Source organism: Lynx canadensis, chromosome B2, assembly GCF_007474595.2.
Source record: "Lynx canadensis isolate LIC74 chromosome B2, mLynCan4.pri.v2, whole genome shotgun sequence".
Taxonomy (NCBI): Eukaryota; Metazoa; Chordata; class Mammalia; order Carnivora; family Felidae; genus Lynx; species Lynx canadensis.
In genome coordinates, this window is record NC_044307.1 from 121,663,007 (window position 1) to 121,691,003 (window position 27,997).

A 27,997-nucleotide genomic window follows, 5' to 3' on the forward strand; every position below is an offset into this window, starting at 1 on the left:
CTGAATTCAAACAGAGCTCTGAAATTTGATTATCATACTTGACTTAATGTTTGAGTGTCTGAAAGGAGACTCTGGTCGGCACAAAAACTGACCAGAGCACTTTTGATTCCTGGGAGTGACGGGAGTCATTATAAGACCCTCCTGATGGGATCAGGAGGGTGCGGCCGAGGAGCAAACGCACTTGTCTTCTGCTTACAGCCCTTTCAAGTCCAATCTGCCCTCATAAAGGCGCTATGAGTTCGTACAAGGGGCGGAGCACGTCCCGAAACTTACTTCAACGAGTCTCCTCAAATCTCACACTATAGGAACTATTACTATCCCTCTTCACAAGAGAAGAAACTCGGGCTGAAGATGTTAATAATTTGCCAAGGTCACGGCGCTCCACAAGTGGCACGGGTGCCACTGAGTCCTGGCGGTCAGTCTGTGAAACTCATGCTTTTTAATCACGGTGCTCTCTTGCTGGTGGCTCAATAATAATTGTTATGAATAAGTAAATGTGGAATCTAGCCTTTGATTCTGAAGAAGAAGGACGCAGGAGCTGCCCCAGCCCGGGCTCACTGCTGCTAAGTCACCTTGTGTTGGAAAGCCATCAGTCACATACAGCCCAGATGTTACCGTCCTAGCCCAGTGGAGGTGGGGGGGTGGGGGCGGGGAGAAGCTTGAAGCCAGGGAGGGGCCCCCCCTGCGGGCAACCACTGGGAGGGATCATGTGGGAACCCAAGCTGTCAGCTGTGCCTCTAATTTAACAACTTGGCTCGCATGACAGAACAGGCTCTGGGCTTGAAAACATCTGCTCATAGTAAATTTGCTGTTTCAAAGTAAGAAAAACAATTGAATTATAGAAGGAGAGCTGGAGAAACATTTTTTTTTCTTGATTACCTTTTCCACGGGACTCCGTATCGAGTTACCTTTAGGGCATGGAAGATACTTTTAACAAAAGGAACACGATGATCATTGTTTTAATTAACAGGGAATTCAAAGTCAACATTTTGTACCCCTCCCCTCCGCTTCCTACTTCCAAAAAAAAAAAAAAAAAAAAAAAAAAAAAACAAAACTTTATTGGGTTCTTGCAGATTACACCCGAGGTAGGATCACTTTGCTCTTAATGAGACCAAAGCAGTGCTCGGGTAACCTTGTCTGGGGCTTTGTTAAGACTGGGGATCTGGCTCTGACAGTTGTGTGATTCTAGCAAAGTCTTTGTAATGACCTGCACTTGGACAAATGCAAGATGAATTTATGTATATGCAATTTCTTTGGAGCTAAATAATCTACACCACAGACCAATCCCCTCTGCCCCTTTCTGCCAGGGTTTTTTTGTCAAGGTAGAGCGGGAGGGTCTCTTATCACCTTTTGCTCTAGCAGCCATAGGAGGAGGGTGGGGGATGGGTCACTCTTTCATTCTGTTTTCTGGAGGAGTTCGCACAAGTTTGCTTTATTTTTTTAAAAACTTTTTAAATGTTTACTTATTTTTGAGAGGGAGAGACAGAACATGAGCGAGGGAGGGGCAGAGAGAGGGAGACACAGAATCCGAAACAGACTCCAGGGTTCCAGGCTCTGAGCTCTCCGCCCAGAGTCCCACTCGGGGCTCGAACTCACAAACCGTGAGATCATGATCTGAGCCGACGCTTAACCGGCTGCGCCACCCAGGCGCCCCTCACACAGGTTTTCTTGGTCTACTTTCATCCCCACTTCGTCACCTCTGAAACTCCCTCCTTCCCTCCCCAGTTTCATCATGACCTCCTCTGGGAATTATTTGGTGGGATTTTGGAAAATCATTGCTGGGGTCATCAGACCCATGCTGACATCGGATGAAAATGAGCTGATCTTTCTGTCGTAGAAAGTGGTAGAGCTCGCCAACAAGAAGATGGGACAGTTTCCTAAAGCCCTAGTTACAAGCACTCAATCTGAACTGTCAGAGGCTTCCTGAAAGGACCCACAGTCTACCCTGAAAGCCTGGGTACTAGGTGTGCATTCAATTCAGCACCTGAGCCAGCTTCTCGGGCAGTTGAACCAGTCAGTGAGCAATGAAACTGAATGTTGAGAGAGGGACTTTCCTTCGTCTCTGATAAGAGTTTGTCAGGCAAACTTGCACCTGACATTTCCAAAAATAATGCATCATTGTGGAAAGCTTCCACTTCTTTTTTGATCTAATAGAAAGAATTCAAGAATCGATACCTTGGCTTATCTAATATTGACAAACTGGGTGCTGTAGCAGTTGACAAGCATTTTGACAAGGATGGTTCAACCTCCCAATAAGAAGCCTGTTAAGTCAAAAATAAGGATTTGAATTGTTAAAACTATTGTTAAAATTGTTGATATTATTTTAACAATGAGTTCAGCACCCTAAAATCACAGACTTCCAAAATCAGAAAGTGAAATAAAGTTCTGAAGATGGTCCTTGCAGCAAGGGAAAACTTCCTGAAAGGATAAGAATCTTTCCATGGCAGCCTCAGGAGCAAGATGATGAAAAGCCTCCACGTTCCCTGGGAAGGGGCCACGAATACCAAGCGGAAAGGAATGGAGAAGCTCTGTATCAGTTCACAAGGAAGGAGTGCGGAGATGTAAAATGTCACATGGGGATTTACTATGTTGATATTGGTAATGGCAAGTAGAAGTCTTCTGAAAATCACCAACATTGCGTTCTCATGAGATGGCCTCATCGCCCTCCCAGGGAAAATTGAGCTATTGTCACATGGCACCATGAGGAAGTGCTGGCTCTCTCTGGGAGTCCTTGTTTCTCCCCTTCCCTGATGACAGAGCCAGAGGGGATGCTTTGTGCCACCGCATAGCGAACTCTTCTACAATGAGTGCCACCGCTCCAGTTTAGCAGACCCTGAAACAGTCCTCCTGATTTCTGTTATTCCACCTTTAACCCTGACGTTCCAGGACTACCTTGGCAATTCGTGCCTCCATAAATGTCAGTCTGCACATGCCTTTTTTTTTAATGTTTATTTTTTTTAGTTTTTTTATGTTTATTTTTGAAAGAGAGAGACAGAGTCTGAGTGTGTGTGTAGGGGGGGGTGGGTGCAGAGAGAGAGAGGGAGACACAGAATCTGAAGCAGACTCCAGGCTCTGAGCTGTCAGCGCAGAGCTTGACGCTGGGCTTGAACCCACGAGCTGCGAGATCACGACCTGAGCTGAAGTCGGCCACTTAACCAACTGAGCCACGCAGGTGCCCCAATGTTTATTTATTTTTGAGAGAGAGTGAGAGAGACAGAGCACGAGCAGGGGAGAGGCAGAGAGAGAGAGAGAGAGGAGAGAGAGAGAGAGAGAGAATGTGAGGCAGGCTCCAGGCTCTGAGCTGTCAGTACAGAGCCCAATGCAGGGCTCGAACTCATGGACCACGAGTGTGCAACCTGAGCCAAAGTCGCATGCTTAACTGAGCCACCCAGGTGACCCTCTGCACAGGTCTTCAAGGCCTTCTTTGTGGCTGCGAGGATAGAGGAGATTTTGACTTGCCAGGACACAATTTGTCCACAAGTATTGGAACTTGTATTTCACATGCTACTGAATCACCATGGCTGCCCGTCAGAACGCGGCTGATCCGGGTGAGATCTGCAGACAGTGTTGACGGCCGGACACAGTGTCAAAAAATATGTTGACGTATCTCCATGTGCCGTGGAGGACAAGGACTTGAATTGGTAGGGGCCATCAGTGGAGATGACCCAGCCCACCCCAAGGTAAACTGCCTGCTTATCTCTACCCCCTCCATATGAGCCACCAAGGCTATCACTTCTCAGACCCGGCGGCTCTCCAGGCACACCTTCCATTTGGCTTGAGCTTTTCCGAACCTCCTGGCATGCCAGCTCCAGGTTTGAAAAGTTCGTGGAGGTCTTAAACTCTTACCAGAGAATTCCTGGCAACTTTGGAGGAAGTTCTACACTCAGGGTGCAGAATTTTCAACAACCTGACTTGCTGAGAAATCAGTGTTCCACACTCTGCAGACGAGTAAAGCTAAATCCCATGACTTTTATTGCCTATGCAAACAGCACAGGGCACACCTAGCTCTCTGTCTGCAAGAGGCCTTTAAATATGAATGTGAGAGGGAAATAGGCCCATTTCCTCCCAACCAGATGTTTAAATCCTGGCTTCCGAAGTTCCCTAAATAGGATAAGTGTGCTCTTTAAAAGTACCCTGCACTGTAGAGCACCATTTCCAACATCAGTGATGACGCAATAGCTTTCGCTTATTTTTATTTTTATTCTTATATTCTCCTTTCTCTCAGTCCTCTCTGAGTTTTGCTCATGCCTGGCCTCTTCTCAAATATTTATTCAAGAATACTATTTTGTATTACTTAAACAAACCAAGAAAAGCAACAAAAGAAAGTCTCGATGTTCCCTAATCGTTTCTATCTTCATGATCTCTAGTCAACACCAACTGATTTTTGAAAATATGTAGGGAAATTGGAATAAATCGAATAACCCTCCGCTTAAAAAATGCCAGAATTGATCATGGAACTCCTTTGTGAGCAGAACCATTGGAAATAAGAGAAAGTTATTGGCAGTGGTCTTCAAACTTTCTTCTTAATGTAACCTTTAAAATAATTTGAAAAAACTAGTACTTTCTTTCTTTAGTAACCAGCATCAAACTCCCTTTCACCATAAATTTAGCTGATAGCACAGAATGCCACTTTTCTATGGTATTATTCACTCTAATATAAAATAGAACACTTATTCTATGAAATACCATACCTATCTGATATCATCATCATCCATTTAAAAAAAAACAGGAATGAGGGTACTTAACATCAATTTTATATTAGTTTTTCCCCCTTGAACTTGGTATTTTATCTTTTTGTAATGCATTTTTAAACTTGAAAGTCTTTTGATCACTCCATCATAATTCTCTGAAAAAAAAATTACCCTTAAATTGAAATTTTAGGGATTTTTTTAATTTCCCCTAAGAGATTTTGGTATTTTTTCCCTCAGGTATTAACACAATACTTAATACAAAATGGATGAAAATTATAGAAATACGTTACAAATCTTTAGAAATAACTATCAGATATGAAAAGTGAAATGTATTGAAAAAAAGCCCTCCCTTAATTGACCGGGGAGTTTTTTCTTTATCATGTATGTGTGGGTGAATGTCACTTCTAGAATAATATGGTACATTTCCTACTCTTTAGATGAAATTCATTGTTCTCAAGAATAATGAGAAAGATGGGGAGTTGAAGAAATTTATAACAGCAGTATCACTCAGTTCTTTGCATTAACAAAACAAGGTATTTGTAATGATATATCAGCTCATAACTTGGTTAGATCATTCTTTAATTTTGTTGAAAGTAAATTATTGGAAATATCTAGGTTTATGAAAAGATGATTATCTAGTCATTCTCATTTCTCCATACCATACCTACAGCAATATTTCCTTTTTTTTAACTCAGTATATGAAATTTATTGTCAAATTGGTTTTCATACAACACCCAGTGCTCATCGCAAAAGGTGCCCTCCTCAATACAGCAATATTTCCAATTATTTTTTTGATTAGTGCTCCTGAGGGTTTTATAATTTGGGACATGTGTCATAATAAAAAGGTTTCCTGATGGGTAATGGGTGTGCTTTAACAACAGTTATTACAATGGAGATGAGGAAGAAGAAATTTAGGGAACAGATTTTCCCTAAAGAATCAAGAAATTTATTTCTTGATGTACCATTGAAGGAGTACTCTGGAAAATGAACCTCTAGGAGTATGACTATCCCAATTTTCGGACCACTGAACTAGGATTCAAAACGAAAAATAAAAAAAGGAGTTACGAGAAATTAGTCTTTTCTTGTCTAAACTATAACTTGAATGTCATGCTTCAGAGGTATACAGTATGCGTGCTTTTTGATGATGCTTTGGGCTTAATCAGAAAGGTATTCTGGTTTTTAAATGTTGCAAATATCCCTCGGAAAAATTCTTAACATTGTGCTCCGGAAAAACATAAAGTAGCAAAGGAATGCTTGGGTTGATCAAGACAGTATTAAAACCTTAGTCTGTTTCTTTAACATCTTACTGTGTGATATTCACAGGCTTCAAGGGCACAGGACTACACTGTGGTGCCGACTGAGAGGGAAGTTCAGCACTTGTTTTACGGGAACAGTTGCCCATGGTAACGGAACTGATGGTGTCATTTCATTAAGTGTTGAGTTGTGCTCACGCTACAAAATGCAATTTTTACACTGCTGCTGTTAGGTACTGGTTTCCTGCTTCATGTAACTCCAAAGAGGAACATAGGATTTCACTGGGCAAGGACACATATTTCTTTCAGCACAGAGCCCGACACGGGGCTCGAACTCACGGACCGTGAGATCATGACCTGAGCCGAAGTCAGAGGCTTAACCGACCTGAGCCACCCAGGCGCCCCAAGGGCACATATTTCTTTAAAGCCTTTCCTCTTTTGCTCAGATGCAAACTTAGTATAAAACTATTCAGATACCATTTTTTAATTTACTTTGCATTATTTTAATGACTCACATCAGAGCACCAAATAAATCACCATTTTCATCAATCAACATGGCCTTTAACTTCATTAATTGGAAAAAAGGAAGAGTACGGGTGGGAATATTGGTGATAACTAAAACCTAAGGTTTAAAAGAAAAAAAATTTGGAAAGATCTTAAACTTACACACTTAACACACTTAACACAGACTGATGTGTGAATATGATTGTTTAATGGCTACAGTTGATAATAAAACACCCACGTTTGTAGCATAATAATTTGGGGGACACCTCGTGGCTCAGTGAAGCATCTGACTTCAGCTCAGGTCATGAGCTCACGGTTTGAAAGTTTGAGCCCTGCATCAGGCTCTGTGCTGACAGCTCAGAGCCTCAGACCTGCTTTGGATTCTGTGTCTCCCTCTTTCTCTGCCCCTCCCCCACTCACACTCTGTCTCTCTCTCTCTCTCTCAAATGTAAACATTAAAAAATTAAATAAATGAAATAAAGCATAATAATGTAGCAGTATGCCTTTTCTCTAAAGGTATGTAACTATCCTATAAGAATTGGAGGGGAAAAAAGATGATCACTAAAACTGCCTTTAACAGTCATGATTCTGAATATTAAAGCCCTAGAGCCTAGGAGGCAATATGAAGAATACTGAAATCTTTTTTGAAACATTCAATGTACTCTGGTCTGTATGCTTCTGTGTTCTAAACCCAATATATCTTAGAGTGAAGCAGCTTCCAAACTAGAACCTGCTGTTTCACATCCGGAACTATCAAAATCTTTAGCTATGCAAACATCACATGAACAATTGCTTTTTGAAGAACTAGAGTTATTTGGGTATAAAATCTAAATTTGAATGTTATGGCAGAGGAGTCTCATGCTTCCTACTGCTAACCCATCCTCCAAAAAGCTGGCTAGACTCCATAAAACTAAACCACACAAAAAGTTAGACTCTACAGTTTTTGCAACTTAAAAAAATTCTGGTTTCTTATTGAAAACATAAAATCAGCTTTTGGGGGTTACTTGACTCGAGAGACAATTCTCTGTGGCTCTCTCGCAGTTCTGCATATCTTCTGAGCAAAAGCGCTGACTGTCTTTGGTCTAGGCTCTTTCTAAGGATTTTTGTATAACAAACAGCCTTGGAAGACAGAGATAGGGTCTCCTCCGGAGCAAAGGTTTGTTTATAATCCAATAAACTAAAGATAATATCTTCCATGGAAGAAATCAGGCTGGCTTACTGTCTATTATAAAAGATTTGGGTTCCCTAGGTTTGGGGCTCCTCTTCTCAAAAATAACCCATAATATGTGCAGGGATTATCTCGTTCTCTTTGTGGTTAGCTTGTTTTCTGTTGTTAGCTTGCAAGTGGGCTAAAATATCAGCCAGTTTACAGTTCTTGAGAGTTTGATTACTTGTGGCAATGGCATGATTTTTCTACAAAGATCTTTTATTACTAACTGTGGACTGCCCATTTACATCTGATGGATTCAGTGGGATTGTTAAGCCTGAGATAATCCATTGAAATATTTCTGTAAACTCTAATATTAATTAAAAAGCAAAAACAAGTCTCAAATGCCAGGTTCAGATTTTCACATATTTCTCTTAGGAAACTGTGAAGGAATTGACTCAAATCTTTTCTGTAGAGTCAAGTTTAAATACACCTAATTACTAAACCAAGGTATGGAACATTATTCCATGACATTGCTAATCTTAATCTTTGTTTTCAAAGGAAGGACTGGGTCTTGTATTTGGGGAAAACAATAGAAATCTGGAGATGAATATTTTGTATAACACTATAACTTTTTAATGGCTTTAATTTTAGGAAATTTAAAATGTAAAACTTCTTAGGTCATCAAATATTGGAGATGGCCTTGCATCCTGAATTGAGTAGCTTTATTCAGATATAATTTTTGGTGAAAGGTACACAGGGTTCTATACACCATACATGCATCTCTAATTCCCTATACACTGACTCATATACCAGAGGAGATCAGGACGTATCAACCCCAAACTAGACAGAGAGCTCCCCTTTAGTCCCAGAAGCTGAGAGAGTTCCAGAAACACTTTTTTGACTCCTACAACACATATTTATTGCACCCCTGCTGTGGGCCAGGCCTAGGTTAAGCTGGAGGAAACAACAATGAGCAAGATAGAAATTGTGTACACATAGGACATAGAGTCTGAATTAGTTGCACCAACATAGAAGAGTGGACAGGTGGGTGTTTCTCAGCCTACCTCACACCTTTCACCAAAGCTTCAGGACCTTCTCTAAGCCATGTCTGGTTTCCTAGGAAGCTCTCTTGACTGCAGGTAATCCAGAATTAAAAGATATTTTAAGGCCCAAATCTATTCATTTAGTCTTGACCCAAGTGGAATAGTGTATAGAAGGGAGGTGACGAGGACCATGGCATCATAATTCAACATAGGGCCGTGAGGTACTTCCCGTGTGTCCTGACATGGCTTGAACAAAACGCCTGCTGCGGTCAGTGGTGGCATTATCAGAACTATTCACGTCTTGTCTGACATTTATTAGCATAATAACTAGCTGTATTGGGTCCACACTGGACGTCAGGCACTGAACTAGGAATTCTTGATATAGATTGCCTCACTTAACCCCACGGATTACACTGTGAGGCAGACAGTATTGCCCCATTTTCTAGATAAGGAAATTGAAACCTCGAGAGATGAACTGACTTGCCCAAAGTTCCATACCCTGGACCTGAGATTCGAGGCCAGGCAGTCAGATGTCAAAGCCTGGTCCGAATTCAAATACCCCGTGGTACAGCCTCGACAGGCTTTCTTGCTGTTCTGCCAATCTCAGTCAAGCTCATGTCCCCTCAAGGCCCCTTGACCTGCCATCACCCCTGATTCAAACTCCCTGCCCCCAGATTTTCACACCACTTTCTTCATACAAGCATTGGCCCAATGTCACCACACCAGGAAGGCTTTCTGTGACCTTTCGACCTCCTCCACACAGGCTGTTCCATTTATCCTTTCCATTATTTCTTTACTACTCTTACCTAAAGCTAGATGTGAGCATTTCTCTCCTCTTGACGCTGTATCACGCATGTAGTAATTTTCTTGCTTATTGCCTGTCCCCATCACTGGGCTCACGAGGGCACATCGTGGGCCTCGCCCACCCGCCCCGAATCGCCACACCACTGAGCCCCGTATGTCGTGGGTGAGCAATACACATATGCCGCATAAGCGAGTGAACTGATGACCCCCCCCCCCAATCGCTGCTTCCTCCCTCTCCCTCCTCCTCTGGGTCCCCGCAAGTCGCTTTCTTGCTGGAACTTCTGCCTATTTAATAGAAGGGCTCTGGGAGGCACATTGGTGGCACCTGTCACTCAGCCTGCAGTGTAAGGTTGTGCTTGAATGGGTGAATACAAAGGTAGTTAAAAGATAACAGCCACAGTCTCATTACCGAACTTAGCATGTGACGTCGGACAAATTCCTTCCATCTGCTTTCATGAATAGAGACTAGTCATGAGATGGAAGAGGTTAATTCATTAATTTATGAACATAGTAAGGTTTGGATTTTAAAAAGCCTTAATTATTGTGAAAAGAACAGCCACACACATTTTTCTGTGTTACGGTGGCCACTCTAAGGAGGGCTGGTTTTCTACACAAATGTCACCTCAAACGAACTCATGAGTGAATAATTCCAAGCCTCGGGTTCGGGCTCATCTGTGCTTTACTTTTGAACGTGAGTCAAAGGGAAATCTTCCTTTGGGTCTATGTCCTCACGGTGTAAGGAACCTCTGGTTCAACCCTGAAGTTTGAACCATGATGGACAAATATTCTGTAATTAGAAGGAGCTAAGTGACAATCGATCAGGACCACCCCAGAAGCACAGGCGAGGGCAAGATTCCGATTTGAACGTATTTTAAAAGTGAAAAACGAGGTATGGAAAGTAGAGTGTTAAATAAATGTCTCTAACAGAAGCAGTGGCATCTATATCCTGATTTCTTTTGATGGAAGAGTTTTTGGATGAGTAACAGAAAAACGGAAGGCAGAGACTTTAGGCCATGAGCCCTTCAGCAAGCGGATTAAGACTATGGATTCCTTCCCTGAATAGTATATTAGACGCATAAAATAAAATACATAAGATTACTTGGTACCGACCAAATTCATGCCCCTCCTGAATTCAATTCTAGGCCGAGCTTTATCATGTTACACGGAGGGAAACAGAGGGCCAGAAAACAAAATGATGTAGGGCGTGTACTTTAATCTAAAATAGAAACACTTTTTTTTTTTGGCTGAAGAAACTATGCTGTGATCTAATGCAATTAAGGAATGTTGTTCTAAGCCAATCCAGATTTAAGAAGACTTAATAAAAACAGTTTAATCTTGCTTTCAATTTTACTTTAGAAAAGCAGCTAACTCCCTTTATACACAAAGGATTTGCATCTATTACAAGCAATAAACTCTTTAAATGAAATACCTGGGCAATAATCACATCAGATTAGTAAGTTTTATTATGCATTCAAGATCTGGTATGAAAACCTTGCTCCTAATAAAAATCTTTAAACTCCAACTGGCTTGCGCAGTTTACACGAATGCTCTAGAATACAATTTTGGTGACCAAATTGGAATTCCTAGGTTACGTTTTCTTTAAAAAGAAAAAAAACTACAACATAATATACAGACATAAATGACTGACTCTTGGCAAGAAAAAAAAGGACAGTTACCAGATCCCTTCTGAAACTCTAGAAGAATCAATAACCCAAACCACGTGTATGAAATAACCACTGGTTCTCACCAGAGGGGAAGATTTGGGATTCTGCCTCAGACTGCGTGCCCCCGCAGATTCATGAGTGAATACCCAACTCTTTAGGCTTCTTTCTTTCTTTTTTTTTTCTTTTTCAAATAATGTTTAGTTTTGAGAGACAGAGAGAGACAGAGCATGAGTGGGGAAGGAGCAGAGAGAGAGGGAGACACAGAATCCGAAGCAGGCTCCAGGCTCTGAGCTGTCAGCACAGAGCCCTGTGGGGGCTCGAACTCATGAACCGCGAGATCATGACCTGAGCCGAAGTCCGACTGAGCCACCCAGGCACCCCTAAGCTTATTTATTTCCTTTACTCAACATGTACTTATATGGCACTCTGAGTACCAGTCTTTAAGGACTTCATTATGAGCCGATTTAATCTTAACAAGGCTATGATTTAATTATTAATCATATCCATATTTACAAGTGATAAAAAATGAGGCACAGAGAAGTTAACTAACTTCCTCAAGGTTGCACAGCTAGCAGAGTGGAGATTCACCTCCAGGCAGCACCCTACTCCAAAATCCACACTTTTCCTTTTCTTAGTAATTGAACCCATATCTTGTTACCTACATGTCACCCAGCTCAGTCCTTGGAACTGCAATTATAAGCTGGGGAAACCATGAGACAAAGGGTCATTTCTTCTCCCACACCCAAACCTCCTTCAACCATGAGATTCTCTACCTCCTTAGCAGAAAGAACTCTCTTCTCTTTCTAGCAGCAAAAGGTAGAGATGTCCAAGAAAAACTGGGGCTACTTTTAGATACTCTGAGTCGGAAATTCCCCAATAATGCTTCACGACTTGACAAAGAAAAGCCCTAAGTGCCTCCCGGTACCTCTTTTCAAGGCCTCCTCACTTCCCTATATCGTATCTGACGGGCCAAACCAGAAAGAGATTTTTTGAAAATATGCCCAAGTGCTGGATTGTTCCGCAAAGAGCCTCGAGATGGTGGCCAGCAGGGATAGTTCATATGGTGCCTCGCCTGCCCTGGAAGGCTTGACACACGTAAAAAACCACACTTCGAGATCTTTCTTATGTTTGTATCTCATTTTAAAACTCCTTTTCCCCCAACTCCTCCTCTTAGAAACACACATGCCTTCCTTCGTGGTTTTCAAACAGACTTACGTAGTGCTCACTTAAAGGAGGAGAAGGAAAAAAAATAACATGAGATGTCATTTCTTTCCCCAAAGGCCTTATTCTAATAACGATGTTTGGTTAATAAGCCAAAACAAACATAACGAAGCAATACACTTCATCATTAAGGCCTCAGTGGTGTTATCACACATGTGACTTCCACTTACACCAGACTCGACAGCATCCCAAACAGTCGCACGTGCTTCAACTCACTTGGCACTCACTCTACCCTGTGAGATCGAGCAAGGGTCATTATGCACAATTCATAGATCAGAATCGGCTTCAGAGAAGATAAATGGCTTTAAGATCCCACGGCCCGTAGGTAGAAGAGCTGGAATTAGAAGAACCCAGCTTTTCTGATTTTACATTCAGGCTCTTCCGTGGCCCCGGACCAGACCGCTCTACACTAGAAATACTTCGTAGTGCATACAAACAAAGACCTCTAAGAAACCCCAGTGAATTCCTAAAGGAGACGAGACTTAAACTGAGCTCTAAAGACAGGAGGGATCTGGGAAGAGGGGAGGGGGAAGGAAAAGGAACCATAACAAGGGCGTGTGTCTCTCGACCGGGTGTGGAGCCGTGGCGATACAGCAGCGCCGAGAGGTAAAGCGTGACCTCGCTACCCGAGGGCAGGGCTGCCGCTCCCTTTGCCGTCCATTCGGAGTCTACACGTGCTTCCGTATGAGTGGTGGCACCGGAGCACAAGGCCACTGACTACAAAATGGAGCTGGGAAGATGATGGAGGGCCTTGGAAATCATACCATCTTTCCCTCAGAGATGGGTGAGGGAGTAATAGAAAGAGGATGGATGAGGCTCCAGATGCCTGGGGATCTGGTCCCACGTCTGTGTGCTCTCAATCTCATGGACTTCTTTCTCTTCTATAAAAGGACTACGTTGGACTAGGGAATGGCTAATCTTCGTTTCATCTTGAAAGGCATTGGACTTCTCTGATGTGGTAGAAAGCAGGAAACCATGGAAGATTTGTGAGCTGTAGTGATATGAGGAACATGGTGTTTAAGGGGGCCCCTATGTTGGACGGGAGGGCATGGGAAGGATCTGGAATGTAAGAGAATTACACGAAGCGTCTGCCGGGAATCAAAGAGCGAGCTCCTAAGGGGTCGACTACGATGGCAGAAACGGGAAGGAAAAGCTCAACACAGGAGGCATTTGTGAGCGGCAATGCAAGAGCGTTTGGTCATTGACTGGGTTGGGAAAAGGCATTAGGGCATCAGACTGAATGACAGACAGCGTGGAAAAGAAAGGGCCGTTCCCCCTGGTCTCAGGGAGAAAAGAATTCAGCACTGAGCTTGCATTGGGCTTACAGTGAAGCATCAAAGTGGAAAAATCCCGTACTCATTAGGAAAAAAAGGAGCTCGAAGTCATATGACACGACAGAACTAGAGATAAGTGAGAGTCATCAGCTGCAGGGAGATAATGAACATTCCTGAGAAAATAGACGTGGAGGCTTTTATAATGCATTAGCAAAAGAGTCTTTTTTGTTTGTTTGTTTTATAGCTAAAGAAACGAAAGCCAAGAGACATTAATTTAATGATCTCACCTCTTTTTTAGAAGTAGATGGAATGGAAGCTAGTCATACATGTTAACAACTTAATAAATATCTATCACAGGAATAAGAGAGACAATATCTAACAGAAATAAATATCTATCATGGCATTTGAAGACAGCATTCAGGGCCCTTGACCTTCTGGAATGTTTTTGGCCACATTCACATCTATTCTTTCTTAGTCCGGAGTTCATTACTATGGTGGTTTTGTACTGCGTCCATTGAGCTGAGCTGGAACTATGTTTCCCAGAGTTCCCTCCCCTGGGTAGTTCTGGTGACGGTTGGCCAGAAGAGAAATTTGCACGAGGCTTGGAAGGCCAAAGTGACACATCAGAGCCTCTGCTGGGTCCTAGACATCACTAGGGCTGTGACCGGCTGCCTTTCCCTGCTGGTCGTGAGGACTAGCCAATGGCACCCAGTCTCCTCCTCTGGCCTCTCCTGATGCTGTCAGGGCTCTACGGAGAAGGACACCCGCTTTTCTGCGGGTGGCCAGCGTCATCAGAGTCGATGTGGTGGGAGACAGACGTGGGCTCCAGTTTCTTCTCGCGGATTCCAGTTTGTCGTGGCTTTGAGGCCATCCTTTCTTCCCCGGGGCCCTGTGTGAGGGGCAACCCTTGTGATAAGTTCCTTGTCCCCTATCACTTACAGTGGTCCTGCTTCCCCGACAGAGCTGCTCACAATCCCTCCTTACCCAGGCCTTCCTATGCCCCGCCTCCCTCTAATTGACTGTACTTGCGTCTTCCACTGATTCCCAAGGGCCCATTAGCCATCAGAAAAGGGTGATGAAATTTTAAAACACATCTTCGTATTTTTAAAGAGACAGCATGATGGACAGAGAACCAAGAAGGCAGTACTAGCTACAAGGAGGTTTGGGGGACACCATCTAGGGGCTTCTGGTACCTGACCGTGGAGGCCTCCACAGCACCCAGAACTGCCCAGTCACTAAGCGAGAGAGAAAGAAACTCCTATCTTATTGAATTCACTGTTATTTCAGTCTTTGTTAGGGCCGGGCTTGAAATCTAACCAAACAACCAGTAAACATTATCTTCGTCAACTTCAGTCATTCAAGTAAGTACACATCAGAAACTTCTGGGTTCTTATCATTACACTCCCTCTCTCTTATCCTGCAGCTCAGCCTTATAAATGTACATGCTCACTTACCCAGCAGAGCTTCCGAAAAAGAGAGACTGTCTCTATCTTGCATAAAATGCAGAGTGGTGCACTTAACAGCCTCATGTGATGGGCAATGACACACGATTTCCGTTCATTCTTGCCTCTACAGCGTCCTCATGGAGGACGGAACTAAAAGTAATTAACATTTATTTTCGAGACCAACAGAGGCCTGCTTATTCTTGCCTGGGACGAGGATTAACACTGAATTCCAGAAGACGAGCCTTTTCAATTATTTGAGCAAGTCACTTCGTTGGCCTCTGTGAGACCCAGTACCGTCATTTGTAAAATTTGATGGCCATTCTTTCTTCACAGGCCTGTCCTGAAGGTAAAACGAAATACTTCAAAGTATGTAAAACCTTCCTAGCACAGTATTTGACCTAATAGGTGTCAATACGTATGAGTTGGATCTACAGCCTAAATTATATTTTGAAAGAATGAGTAGAGAACACTATTTCTTTTTTTTTTTTAATTTTTTTTTCAACGTTTATTTATTTTTGGGACAGAGAGAGACAGAGCATGAACGGGGGAGGGGCAGAGAGAGAGGGAGACACAGAATCGGAAACAGGCTCCAGGCTCTGAGCCATCAGCCCAGAGCCCGACGCGGGGCTCGAACTCACGCACCGCGAGATCGTGACCTGGCTGAAGTCGGACGCTTAACCGACTGCGCCACCCAGGTGCCCCGAGAACACTATTTCAAGAATCCTAAAGGGTAAATAACAAACAGCTCCCAATAATTTCTTCCAAAATCAAACGGAGTTTGCTGAAAAGGGGAATTCTTGCTCTAATACAATAATGTATCAAATGGGAAGCTAGTGATGGAGAATTTGCTGCGTGTTTTCAAAGTTACCCAAAAACTAAAGACAGAAAGGGAGTAGGAGCTCATACCATGAGTATGTGGGTTCTGGAGGTTTATGATCAATGTCTGATATAATATGTACCATATCATCACCTCTGTTCACCTGAAAGTTTCTCTGACTTAAAGCAAGAAAAGCATCCTTTTCTTTTTGCTCACCTTTCCTTAGATTCTTAGTTGATTCTTGATATTGTAAAAGACTGGGTCAAGAAAATTGATGTCAAGAAGATTTTTAGTTATATGATGAACGTATAGGAAAAAAAGATGCTGGCAAAGGAAATCAACGAGACAAAACCACCTGAAGTTTATCATATGAGCAAAACTTATTGTACTCCTTCATATGGAAAAGTTCACAAAGGAGCTTGAGTTGTTCCTTGGTACGAGACAACACTTATACGTTGCCCTTCTGGTGGAGTTCAAGGAGCTTCTGGGAATAAAAGCGTAAGATGCTCTCTCGAATTTCATTAGCTTTATGCATCAGAGTAACCACGTAAGTATTGTCTGCACCGCATGCATGTTTGTGTTCCCCATAAAATTCATATGTTGAAATCCTAATTCCCAATGGGATAGCATTTGCAGGTAGGGACTTTAGGAGGTAACTGGGTCATCAGGGTGGAGCCATGAGAAAGCTAGCTAGCTCTCTCGTCTGTCTCTGTTTCTGTCTCTCTCTCTGTCCCTCTGCCATGTGAGGACACACTAAGAAGGTAATGGCCAATCACAAACCAGGAGGGGGGCTCTCACCAACAACCAAGTCTGCCAGCACCTTGATCTTGGACTCGCCAGCCGCCAGACGATGAGAAATAAATGTTTGTTGTCTAAGCCATCCAGTCTTTGGTCTTTTGTTATAGCAACCCAAACTAACTAAGGTAAGTGTCCCACAGATACACACCCAAGATGCCTGATTCCTGAAATAATAGTCGAAACCTGTTTTCAGGAAACTGTTCATTAATAATATTTGCCATTGCTAAGTCTTAACAAGGAGGGCCAGGGTTCAGAAACAAGTCAGAGAGGTCAGAGGCTGATGGTATTGTAGAATTGACTCGTATCTGCCCATGCACAGTCCCTTAGAAGGAAATCCATCAACTCACAGTGCCAGATGAAGGGCCAGCTCTGGTCGTCCATGGTTTGGACCATGTGGCCCAGAGGTGTCCTGAACAACCACTTATGACTGCGTCGCAAAGGACAGAGCCCATCAGATTCCTTCTCTTTCTCTGGAATTTGAAAGAATCAATATCTAGAGACTGATCTCAGTTAGATGTGGGAGTAGGCTGCAAAGTGAGGAAAGAGAGCAGCTGTAGAGGCCATATAAGTCATGTGCAAATCCAGGTATTAATTAACTGAGATTAAGGAGGCCAAATCTGCTGGTTGCTGACCAGAAAGAAGCAGACACAGGGAATATAGTTCAGTTAATTCAAGTATAATCTCCTTGAAGACAGGGATAGTGTCTGTCTTGTTCATTACGATTTCCTCAACATCTAGCATAGTTGTTTGTTATTAAAAAATTAGTCACTTGATACATATCACCTGAACGAATAGTTAATGACCTAACAGTAGATCACCAGAGCAAGCCCTAAAGTGACTTTCTTTCTAGGAACATTGTCAGGTCCTGGAACCAGAAACCTAAATTTGTCCATGAGATTCCCTCTCCTTCAACATAACCAATGTCTTCTCATGTTCTTAAGTTCTAATATTTCCTTTTATCTGAGCAGCTCTGCTTGGTCCCTGATCCTTGTAAACAACAACAGCAAAACTTTGTGGGAGAGAGGAAGGAAGAAAGGAAGAGGGAAAGAGGGAAAGAATGGGGGAGAGGGAGAGTTGTAGGAGTTGACTTATACTTCCCTAAAGAGAGGTTTGGATTTTGTGTGTGAGGCTAAAAGACGAGGAACTGCCACCAACAACCTGTTCTAGAAAACCGTAGAGAGTTTGCTCAAGAGAAGTGTTTGAACTTTGTCATTGGACTAGACCAGCTATATAAAATAAAACAACCGTGTAGCTATCTCCCTGTAAATTGTTTATATTGTATTGAATGGGAGTAACTTGACTCCCATTCTCCTGCTTAATGAGTAAAGTGCTCAGGGAGGTTACTCTGGTGATAAAACATACACTACTTACAGGAATAATCCACTCTCCTTCCCAGCTCATCGTTCCCTGTTCTTCATTATTACTGAATGCATCCACCAGTGTGTCTTTGAGAAAATCTAAAAGCTTGGTTTTTTCCTTCCATGCACGAAGACACTCAGGAATGATATGGGAGAAAATGTTATTCCAGTAAACTGCTTTCATAAAACACAGATTTCTTGCACAATACTCATCTTTTGAGGTCTGGTTTATCCCCAATCAATTGCTGTTAAATTATCCTCCTGCGACAGATAATGGAAAACTAATCCTTCTGTTGAATACCAGCCCTGCACATCTCACAAGAGAGGTATGAGCCAAGCATACTTTCCACATGAGTAGAAATGTCAGGTGGCCAGTATTATCCCCATCTTACGTCTAGTAGGTTCATGTGCAAGGTACCATAGCCATAAGACGTTCTGATGGCCAAAGGCAACAAGTTAGCATTCATAAGGGCAAAGAGGGAAGGAATAAAAAAATAGGATACTTACTTGGTCCTAGACCAATGGAAAAAGCAGCAACATAAACAAGCAAGCTGGCTAAGGAAAGCCATTTCAAGAAAGCTGGGACGTCCGCGGGATCTGTGACTATCTGGTATTGAGCTTGGCTCAGTCCAGTATTTGGTAAGTGTGTCACTCCTTTCTTATCCATGTCATTTCTCATGGGCATTAGGGAGCTTTGGCTGCGGGCAGTGAGCTCCTTATAGAGCTCTCTAAGAGTGTCATCACTGGCTGACAGGTTTCCGGGCCCATAGAACACAGACTCATCCAATGATTGGTTGACAGGGCTATGGCTTCTGCAGATATTGGTGAAGTTCATGGGGATGTTGAGATTCACGATGCCCATGGTCATCAATGAAGCTGCCATCACAGAGGAGCCGATACAAAGGAAGGTTTTGCTCCCCACGTGGTCTACAAGAAGAGTGGCGGGGATGGTGCTGATGACCTTGACGACCCCAACCCCAGTGGAGGCGAGGCTCGCTGCCTCATTGCTTTGGAAGCCAACGGACTTCAAAACAGTTGACGCATAGAATAATATGTTTGGCTGACCAGTGACTTGCACAAAAAATACCAATGTTAGGCCTATCATTATCCGGGTCCTCATGTTGTCCTTTGATCGAAACAGATCCCAGAAACTATACTGATATTCATCTTTCAGGGAAGATTTGATCCCAGTGAGTTCCTCAGTTGTATCTGAGACGGCTCTCAACCTTCTGAGAACCTTGCTAGCAGCTTCCTCGTGTCCTTTCATCACCAGAAACCGGGGACTCGGAGGCAGAAAATACATTGCAATTGCCTGCAAAATTCCCAAGGGAATGACAAGGCCAAACATGTACTTCCAGCCATGGGAAACATTGGCAAACGCATAATTTGAGATGTAGGCAAAAAGTATGCCGATGACAATCATCAGCTCATTCAGTGACACAAGCAGGCCTCTTCTGTGTTGGGGAGCAATCTCTGCAATGTAAACACATGTGGCAATTGAAGAGAGTGAAATGGAAACCCCTAGAGCAACGCGTCCCGCTATGAGGACCGTGTAAGATGAACTGAGTATCAACACCAGGCTTCCGAGTCCAAGTAGGCAGGATGACAAGATGATGGCAGCCCTTCGTCCATATCTGTCAATCAGGACCCCTCCAGTGAGAGAGGCGAGCAAGGCCCCCATGAGGAGGGAGCTCACAACCATCTCCTGCTCGTGGCAGGTTAGGGCTAATAAGGTTCTTATCTGCAGAAGGGCTCCAGAGATGAGCCCAAGTTCATAACCCACCAGGAGGCCACTGACAGCAGCAGTGACGGACGACAGGAGAGTAAACATGCCGCAACCTACAGGCAGAGAGGAGAGACAGAGAGGTCAGTTCTGCACCATTAGTTTAAACATTTTATGTCTGAATGGAGACTCAAGCTTGTGTGCGTAAGCTTTTCGGGGCACTGAGTATACACACACACACACATTAATATAGTAAAGTAATATATTAACAAAAATTATTAGATATAAATGGAAATATCCTTTTTCTTTCATTTTTGGAGGAGAGGGGTGAGGACATTTAGGAAGTCATTTCCTTCTATTTGTGGTGCCACTGTTGTTTTTCAGTGGCCAGCAGACAGCTATGCAAGATAAGCAGATGACAGATGATAAAGACTGAACAAACAAGAGCAACCCCGTTTGGTTCCTGCTTTGGTGTTGGATCAGAAATTCAGCCAGCCCAGTTCCTCGGGCCCCATGGTAGGCTTTTATCTAAAGGCAAACCTCCAAGGCAGAGTAGAAAGGGTAGAAACCTCCATTCCCCTTGTGTAACCTGGGGAAAAATGAACCACAACCTCCAGGAAACCTGCCCTCATTTCTCCTTGGTCACATCTGGCCACAGTTGGCTCTTGCTGAAATATGAGGGTAGTGTGTGTGTGTGTGTGTGTGTGTGTGCGCGCGTATGCCTTAACAAAGTTAAGGTTGTAACAGAAAGAAGGAAGAAGGAAATGGATGCAGGGGAGGGAACCTACAACATCCATTACTTGCTGTGAGTACGGAGGAAGGGGAATAGGACTTGGGGGAAGAAGGACAAAAGGGACTTCGTCTTGTTTTGTTATTTTAATGTTAACAACTGAGGAAAAATAGCAAAATGTTAACAGGCATTAATTTTCAGAAGTAGGTAAGAGGGTGTTTATTACATGTGTATATCTGTAGTTTGTCAAAACAGGAACAAAACGAAACAAAAAGTAACCGAGGGCAGCGCAGGGAAGAGCACTGCAGGCACAGGAAACAGTAGTTTGCAACTGAAAGGCATGACACAGGAAAGCAAATTCTGGAACTGCTGGGCAGCTAGTACATCACATGTGGGGTGCAACCCCAGTTTGGAGAAGTAAATAGGATCCAGTAAATCGGGGTAGACACAGAGGGCACACTTCAAACAGAGCCCTGCAAGTCACAGTGACACCTTTTATTTATTTTTTAAATACTTATTTCGGGGGAGAACGTAAGCAGGGGAGGGGCAGATAGAGGGGAACAGAGGATCTGAAATGGACTCTGTGCTGACAGGCTGACAGCTGCGAGCCTGATGCGGGGCTCGAACTCACAAACTGCAAGATCATGACCTGAATCGAAGTCGGATGTTCAACCGACTGAGCCACCCAGGTGTCCCACAGTGACACCTTCTATTGTTTTCCAAGTATAATGGGGCCAATGCACACTGAATAGCATGGGGGGACTGACACCAAGTTTCTTGCTGCTGGGTGCAGACTAGTTCTTCCAGAAGCAAGACTGGTAACAGAGAAAAGTGTGTTGCCTTAGAGTTGACAAGAGATGATAGTAGCTTGGATGTTCAGAGTAGACCTGGAGACACGTAGACAGATTCAAGAGTTAATTTGGAGGTAGGGTGCCTGGGTGGTTCAGTTGGTTGAGCATCCAATTCGTAATTTTGGCTCAGGTCATGATCCCAGGGTCATGGGCTCGAGACCTGCATCGGGCTCTGCACTGAGTGTGGAGCCTGCTTAAGATTCTCTCTCTCTCTCTCTCTCTCTCTCTCTCTTTCTTCCTCTAGTCCCCTTCCCCAGCTCACAAGTGCTCTCTCTCTCTCTAAAATTAAAATAAAAAAAAAGTGAATTTGGAAGTAATAACAACTACACTTGCTTGTGAATTGGGAGTTAGAAGGAGAAGAGGTGGGTCAGAGCCCAAGATGGCTTCCTGGTTTGACCTGTTGGTTGAGTGATTTTATAATGTTCAATACTCTGTGGACAAATAGGTACGTGGAATTCAGCAGCATTTATTTGGGATTTAAAAGCAGGGGAATGAATGCAATCAGGTAGGGAGGTGAAGAGAAGAGCTGAAGAAGGAGGAGTAGTCCTGGGACCTGGGGAATGCCGACATCTAGAAGACAGACAACAGCAAAGGAGTTGGAGAAGGAACAGAACTGAGATGTGTACAGAATAGACTAGAAATGTGCATGGGACACAATTATCACAGGCTGAACAAGGGCTATTTAAGCCTGTCATTGTGGCCGGGGAGTTAAAAATGATGTTCAGCTCTAGGAAGTGAAGCAGGTCAAATAAAGTTGGTCTGAGTCTCTTCCCACCAGAAATACCCAAGGTATTTTACATCTCCAGGATCCTGGGACATAGGTGACTTCAAAAAATAAATCTAAAAAGGATTGAACATTTAGATGGAGGAGCAAATAAAAGTGCAAGAACCCACAATAAAATAAAAGTAATTCATGAGCATAGTGAACATAAACCATTAAAGTGAAATTAAATTAGCAATTTATCCAGCTAAGTAAAAAACAAATATTTAGCACCAGTACATGGAAGATATTTCTGTAGGTAGTGGGAAATACACACACACACACACACACACACACACACACACACACAGAGGGAAATAAGGACAACCAGATGTAGTTATATAGTTGCCCCCAAGAAACCCAAAATTCTGGTGATATCTCTATTATCTATTATTTATTATGCAGTGTTTTAGTTTTTACGTGCAAAATGGCTTTTTTTAAAAAATTTTTTTTTCAACGTTTATTTATTTTTGGGACAGAGAGAGACAGAGCATGAACGGGGGAGGGGCAGAGAGAGAGGGAGACACAGAATCGGAAACAGGCTCCAGGCTCTGAGCCATCAGCCCAGAGCCTGACGCGGGGCTCGAACTCACGGACTGCAAGATCGTGACCTGGCTGCAGTCGGACGCTTAACCGACTGCGCCACCCAGGCGCCCCCAAAATGGCTTTAAGGTAGTCTCTTATAGTGGCTCCTGGGTGACTCAGTTGGTTAAGCATCTGACTCTCAATTTCAGCTTAGTTCATCATCTCATGGTTCATGAGTTCCAGCCCCACATCAGGCTCTCCTCCTCCTCCTCCTCTGTCTCTGCTCCTGCCCCACTTTTTCCCTTTCTCTCAAAATAAATAAACAAATCAACAACAACAACAAAAAAGGTACTCTCTTATAAGATCGTTCATGTGCTAAATTTCCACATATTTCCCCCCCATGTGATCTTGAAATCCTCAGCAACATATTTCTCTATGACAAGGAGAATTGGGTCAAATTCTCACATTTTGATAAGAATATTGTATTACTTTGTATCTCTATCTCCCACTGTTCATTTTATCTATTATTTTTTAAGTTTCTTATTTTATTTATTTTTGAGGTGGGGGAGGGACACAGAGAGAGAGAATCTCCAGCAAGTTCCACACTGTCAGCATGAAGCCCAGTGTAGGGCTTGAACCCACCAACTGTGAGATCACAACCTAAGCCGAAATCAAGAGTCAGATGCTTGACTGAGTGAGCCACCCAGGCCCCCCCAATTTTATCTACTTTTGACATATTGATTAGCTTTTATATGTTTTGGCAATTGGCCTCTGCTATTCATATTAAAAAAATAAACGACATTGAAGAATGAAACGCTTGTAAGGCAGATTGAGGGAGGCACCCCAGGAGTGGATTTAGAGTGACACAGGGCAGCAATGAGGGGATACTGAGTCAGGGACATGGCAGAATAGATGCTGCAACTGCTTGAGTGGCAGAAGATTGCCCTTGCCACTTCGCCCTCTCCTTCCCCTCTTGTTTCCCCCCTTTGTTAGCTGGGAGATAGTGTTTTCCTACCAAAAGAAAGGCTTCTTGACATACCAGATTCCCTTCCTTTGCTGCTCTATCATGTTACTTCAGACAGAGTCTGAGGTGGGCAAGTCACAAAGCCTGCTCCTTATACTGTGGGGGAAATGCTCCTGACGGAAGAGAGATCCAGCTTCTTTGTCCGCTTTCTGGACTTAGCTTCATATGCTGATTCTTTTAGTCAGCGTTCACGGGACACGGACAAATTGGGATGTGTGCAAAGGGTCTGGAAACCATCCCAGTTTGTCAAGGTCCCTCTAGATACCCAGCAGCTAGCGCTGAGTATAATTCCTCAGAGTTACAATAAAATTATTTCCATATGAATTACTAAAAATTCTTTTTACAAAATTACAAGTGTAAAAGTTTTTTTAAATTAATTAATTAATTTATTTATTTGAGAGAGAGACAGAGCATGAGCAGTGGAGGGGTAGAGCAAGAGGGAGACACAGAATCCGAAGGAGGCCCCAGGCTCTGAGCTGTCAGCACAGAGCCCAACATGGGGCTGGAACTAGTGAACCGCGAGATCATGACCTGAGCTGAAGTTGGACGCTCAACCAACTGGGCCACCCAGGCGCCCTGAGTTTGAAAATTTTTTTATATATCACAACATTATCTATCTATCTATCTATCTATCTATCTATCTAATCTATCTATCTTTCTGTCTGTCTATCTAGGGAGTTGGCCTTTAAAATCTTAAAGGGTGCAGAGGACATTCTATGACCCTATTCCCACACAGGGGGCATACCAACAGGGGTGATATGTCACAGAATTAAGCTAAGGGCTTAACTGTGTGTATTACATTTGAGGGGCCTGTCCTCCCTGAGATATGCTTTAAGGGATCCTGATCAAAACAAATTTCACTCATCTTGGTGCTGCTCCTTGTTTCTGCTGAAGTTCCCTTACAGTCTCCAGCTGCCCATTTGGGATTTTGAATTCCAACGAGCCCGTGGAAGGCGAGTCCCTAATCACCCTAGATTGTAGCCCTGTGACACCTCAGGACTTCCACGACAGGACATTTTCCTGGTGCTAATTTACCATAAAAAACAGTGAAGAGACATAAAAAGTGGACTTTTTTTTTTTTTTTTTTTTTTTTTGATGATGATGATAAAAGCAAGACATTATTCTACGGATGCCAGAAGGTAGAAATAACTTTTTCAAGAGATCTGGCCATGAACAGGAGGAAGGAGTGCGTCGCAGGCAGGTGGGGTCTGCCTAAACACAGATGAGAGAGTTTGGGCAGCTCGCTGGACCCAGAAGCAGCAGCCGGTCCTGAAGGAGAGGGCAGGATGAGGAATTCTGATGAATGCCTTTTCAAAGAGCACCCAGCCCTGAAGTCAAACACCCTGCACTTCACGTTCATGGTGACGTTTAGCATTGCCATCCCATTTGCTCATGGCCTTGCTCAATGGGGGCCCTTTCCTTAACATTCAAGGACATGGCCCCAAAGGGGCCACAGGGAACTCCCAGCCTTTCGTGGACATCACAGAAATGGCAACTACGCGCGGACTCACACTCGGGACCCGCAGTGCTGCTGGGTCATGCCTACTTCTCTGTCTTGCTGCTTCGCTAGAAGTCCAGCAGCGTCCCTGTTGAAGCCACGACGACTGTGCTACAAGGTAAGGAAGTAAAAGCACTTGCGGAAGATGCCATCACAGCCACGGGGCCTCACGTACGTGCACGGAGACCCACACGGAGGGCACAAAGGGCAGGAGCCTCCCCAGGCGAGGCGAGGCCACAATAGCTGCATTGTCCGCCGCTTGTGGTGACTCACATGAAACCACGCTGTCACTGGCTCGCACACGACACAATTTTGCATAATATTTGCGTTTCTGCCTGCTCTCTGCTTTCCTCTCTTGCCCCATATGTCTGTTCCAGCCTGGGTACATAATGGGCGCACCATGAACACTTGTCGGCTCACTAAATCCTACAACAGACGGCAAAACGTGCACGCACAGGTTCCTCTGGCAGATAGCCAGGGAATTGGACGGCGTGCCCCGGTGCGAATGCCTCTGAGGTTTCAAAGACCCCCCACTTCACGTTTTGCTCGGGGGGAAAAACTTGCAGTGGCCCCCAAATGGCCTTGCAGATGTGGTCTCCCCTTTCTCCACTCCGCCTCCCTGAATATCTTCCATCCCAACTCATCTTTCAAGAGTCATCCCAAGCGCCACCTCCCCCAGGAAGGCCACGCTGCTCGGCCTTATTTTGCGAGCTTCACCCCTCACCCCCCTGGGCTCCTGCCGCCCAAAGAATGTGTTTCTAGTGCACCTGTCATCTTTCAAGGTGCTCACTTATTTACCCATTTGTCTCCACCTGTTAAACCGAACGTCTAAGAACTCTACTTTCCTTATGTCTGTATTCTCATCTGTGGTCTTTGGCGCAAGGTAAATACTCAGTAAATGTTTGCTGAGTGATGGAATAAATGAATGAATGATAAGAGCCCTCCAGAACACTGATCCTTGGTCCTCTCCTCCCCAAGGTTCTGTCGGCAGACTAAGATTAAGGCACAGTATTATGGAATGGTTAGCATTTACAACTTTATATTTACATAAATGCTTAGCATTTGAACAGCATAGCATTAGCATTTCTATAAAGCTTTCAGCACTATTTTTAGCCTGTTAATATAGCACCACCGGAGACACCGTAAACCGTTTCGTTATCACTCATATATTTATTCTTTATGAAACGTGAGCCCCGTGTTCTCTGGCTGTTCAGACTCACTGTTTAGCAGCACCCGTCAGGGACTCGGGTTTTCAGCCCCCACAACAGTCTCCAGACACCGGTTCCTCCCAGCCCATCCGGACTACTTGCTGTTTCTGGAAAATGCCATGCACTTTCCCAGACTTGTGCTTCTCTTCCAGCTGTTCCCCCTCAGGGTATGTCTCTCCCCTAACTTCAGAGTCTAGGGGAAACCTGAGTCATCTCTGAAGATACAGTTTGAATATCGCCTTCTCTACAAAACCTTTCCAGACACCCTCTGGTTAGCGTTAATCTCTCTCCTCTCTCTTGCCTTTCTGTCCATGACCTTACAGCACCCTGGATCGTATTTAGTTGCGCCCGTCTCCTGCCTTAGATTGGGAGCGCCTTGAGAGTAGGACTGTCGCCATCAAGGGACAAAACTCATCAAGGGACCCACACAGGGCCTGCCAGGAGGGCTCAGTACAGACTCCTGGTTGTCACGTGGGGGAACGGCGCTGGCCCAGAGAGCTCCCCCAGGCCCAGAGGGTATGGCCCCTGGAGAGTTGAGGTGTGCTGTTTCCACCAGCTGTCAAAGGTCCCGGATGCTGCCCCTGGGCCCTAGACCACGTGTGGGGCCCCTGGTGGTGGTAAATACTGGGCACTAGCTTGCATCTAGTCCCCCTGCCTGCCTCCCAATCCCCCTTAGCGTACAATGAAACTCAGCCCAACAGGAAATGTGGCCTCCCTCTCTACCTGCTGTTGTTTGGCCTTTGGAAAACAAAAAAACGATAGGAACTTTGCTTTCTTTTTCATTTTTCAAATCTCAGGTTTGATTTAGCAGTACGTATACAGGCACACTTTTCGGAAACCAGGCTTCTCCAAATTCCCTGCGCTAGGGAGGTACCCAGAGGGGACGCTGCTTACACTGGCTTATTAGCCCTTCCCTTCATCTTGCCCTATTAACTCTCTTTTTCTGCCTGATTATTCACAGGACTTCCATTCTTTTCTTTCTTTCCTTTGCGCTTTTTTGCCTTTCCGTCCTTCCTTCCCTCCTTCACTGTGAGACTTCCGCCGGGATAAGTCTGGCTACTTGTTTCTTCCACGCTTTTCTGCTTCTACTTGAGTTCTTCTACTCAGGAAAGATTTCTTCTAGTATTTTGGGTTTCCCCCTATTTGTTTAGTAATAATTATTTATGTGTTACTTATACATATTCATCTCATTTCCCTCCTGTATCTTTTTTTTTTTTAATGTTTATTTGTTTTTGACAGAAAGAGAACACGGAACGGCGAGGGGCAGAGAGGGAGACCAAAGCACTGAGAGCAGAGACCCCTTCGTGGGGATCGAACTTACAAACCATGAGATCATGACCTGAGCCGAAGTCGGATGCTTAACAGACTGAGCCACCCAGGCGTCCCCACTCTCTGTCTTCTTGTCCTGCTTATGTGCACCAAGAATAGCCTCTCCTACGTCGCAGATCTCAGAATATAGTTCTGCTCCGGCCGCGTTAGTGTCCTCACGCTCATGACAGGTTCACAAAGGCCTGTCTGCACCTGTGTCCTCAGCTCTGTCTTCACCTGGATTTGTTCTCGTCGTCGGGCGTTGTCCTAATCTCTTTTTTCGGAGTCTACTCTTACAAAATGTATAGAGAACAGAAAACAGATGCTTTCCAAAAATGTATGTATGTT

At 44.0% G+C, this 27,997-nt stretch overlaps 1 protein-coding gene and 1 long non-coding RNA gene across 2 annotated transcripts in view; one reads left to right on the forward strand and one right to left on the reverse strand.

Moving 5' to 3' along the window:
- SLC2A12 (solute carrier family 2 member 12) overlaps nt 1-27,997 on the reverse strand; it is a 59,337-nt gene that overhangs the window by 19,559 nt on the left and 11,781 nt on the right. The window contains 1 exon segment of the mRNA XM_030316385.1: nt 18,530-19,861. Coding sequence (XP_030172245.1) covers nt 18,530-19,861 — 1,332 coding nt within the window.
- On the forward strand, nt 20,499-27,618 carry LOC115514416. The gene is made up of 3 exons (XR_003968963.1): nt 20,499-20,550; nt 24,747-25,251; nt 27,581-27,618. It is a non-coding gene; the product is annotated as an uncharacterized LOC115514416 (long non-coding RNA).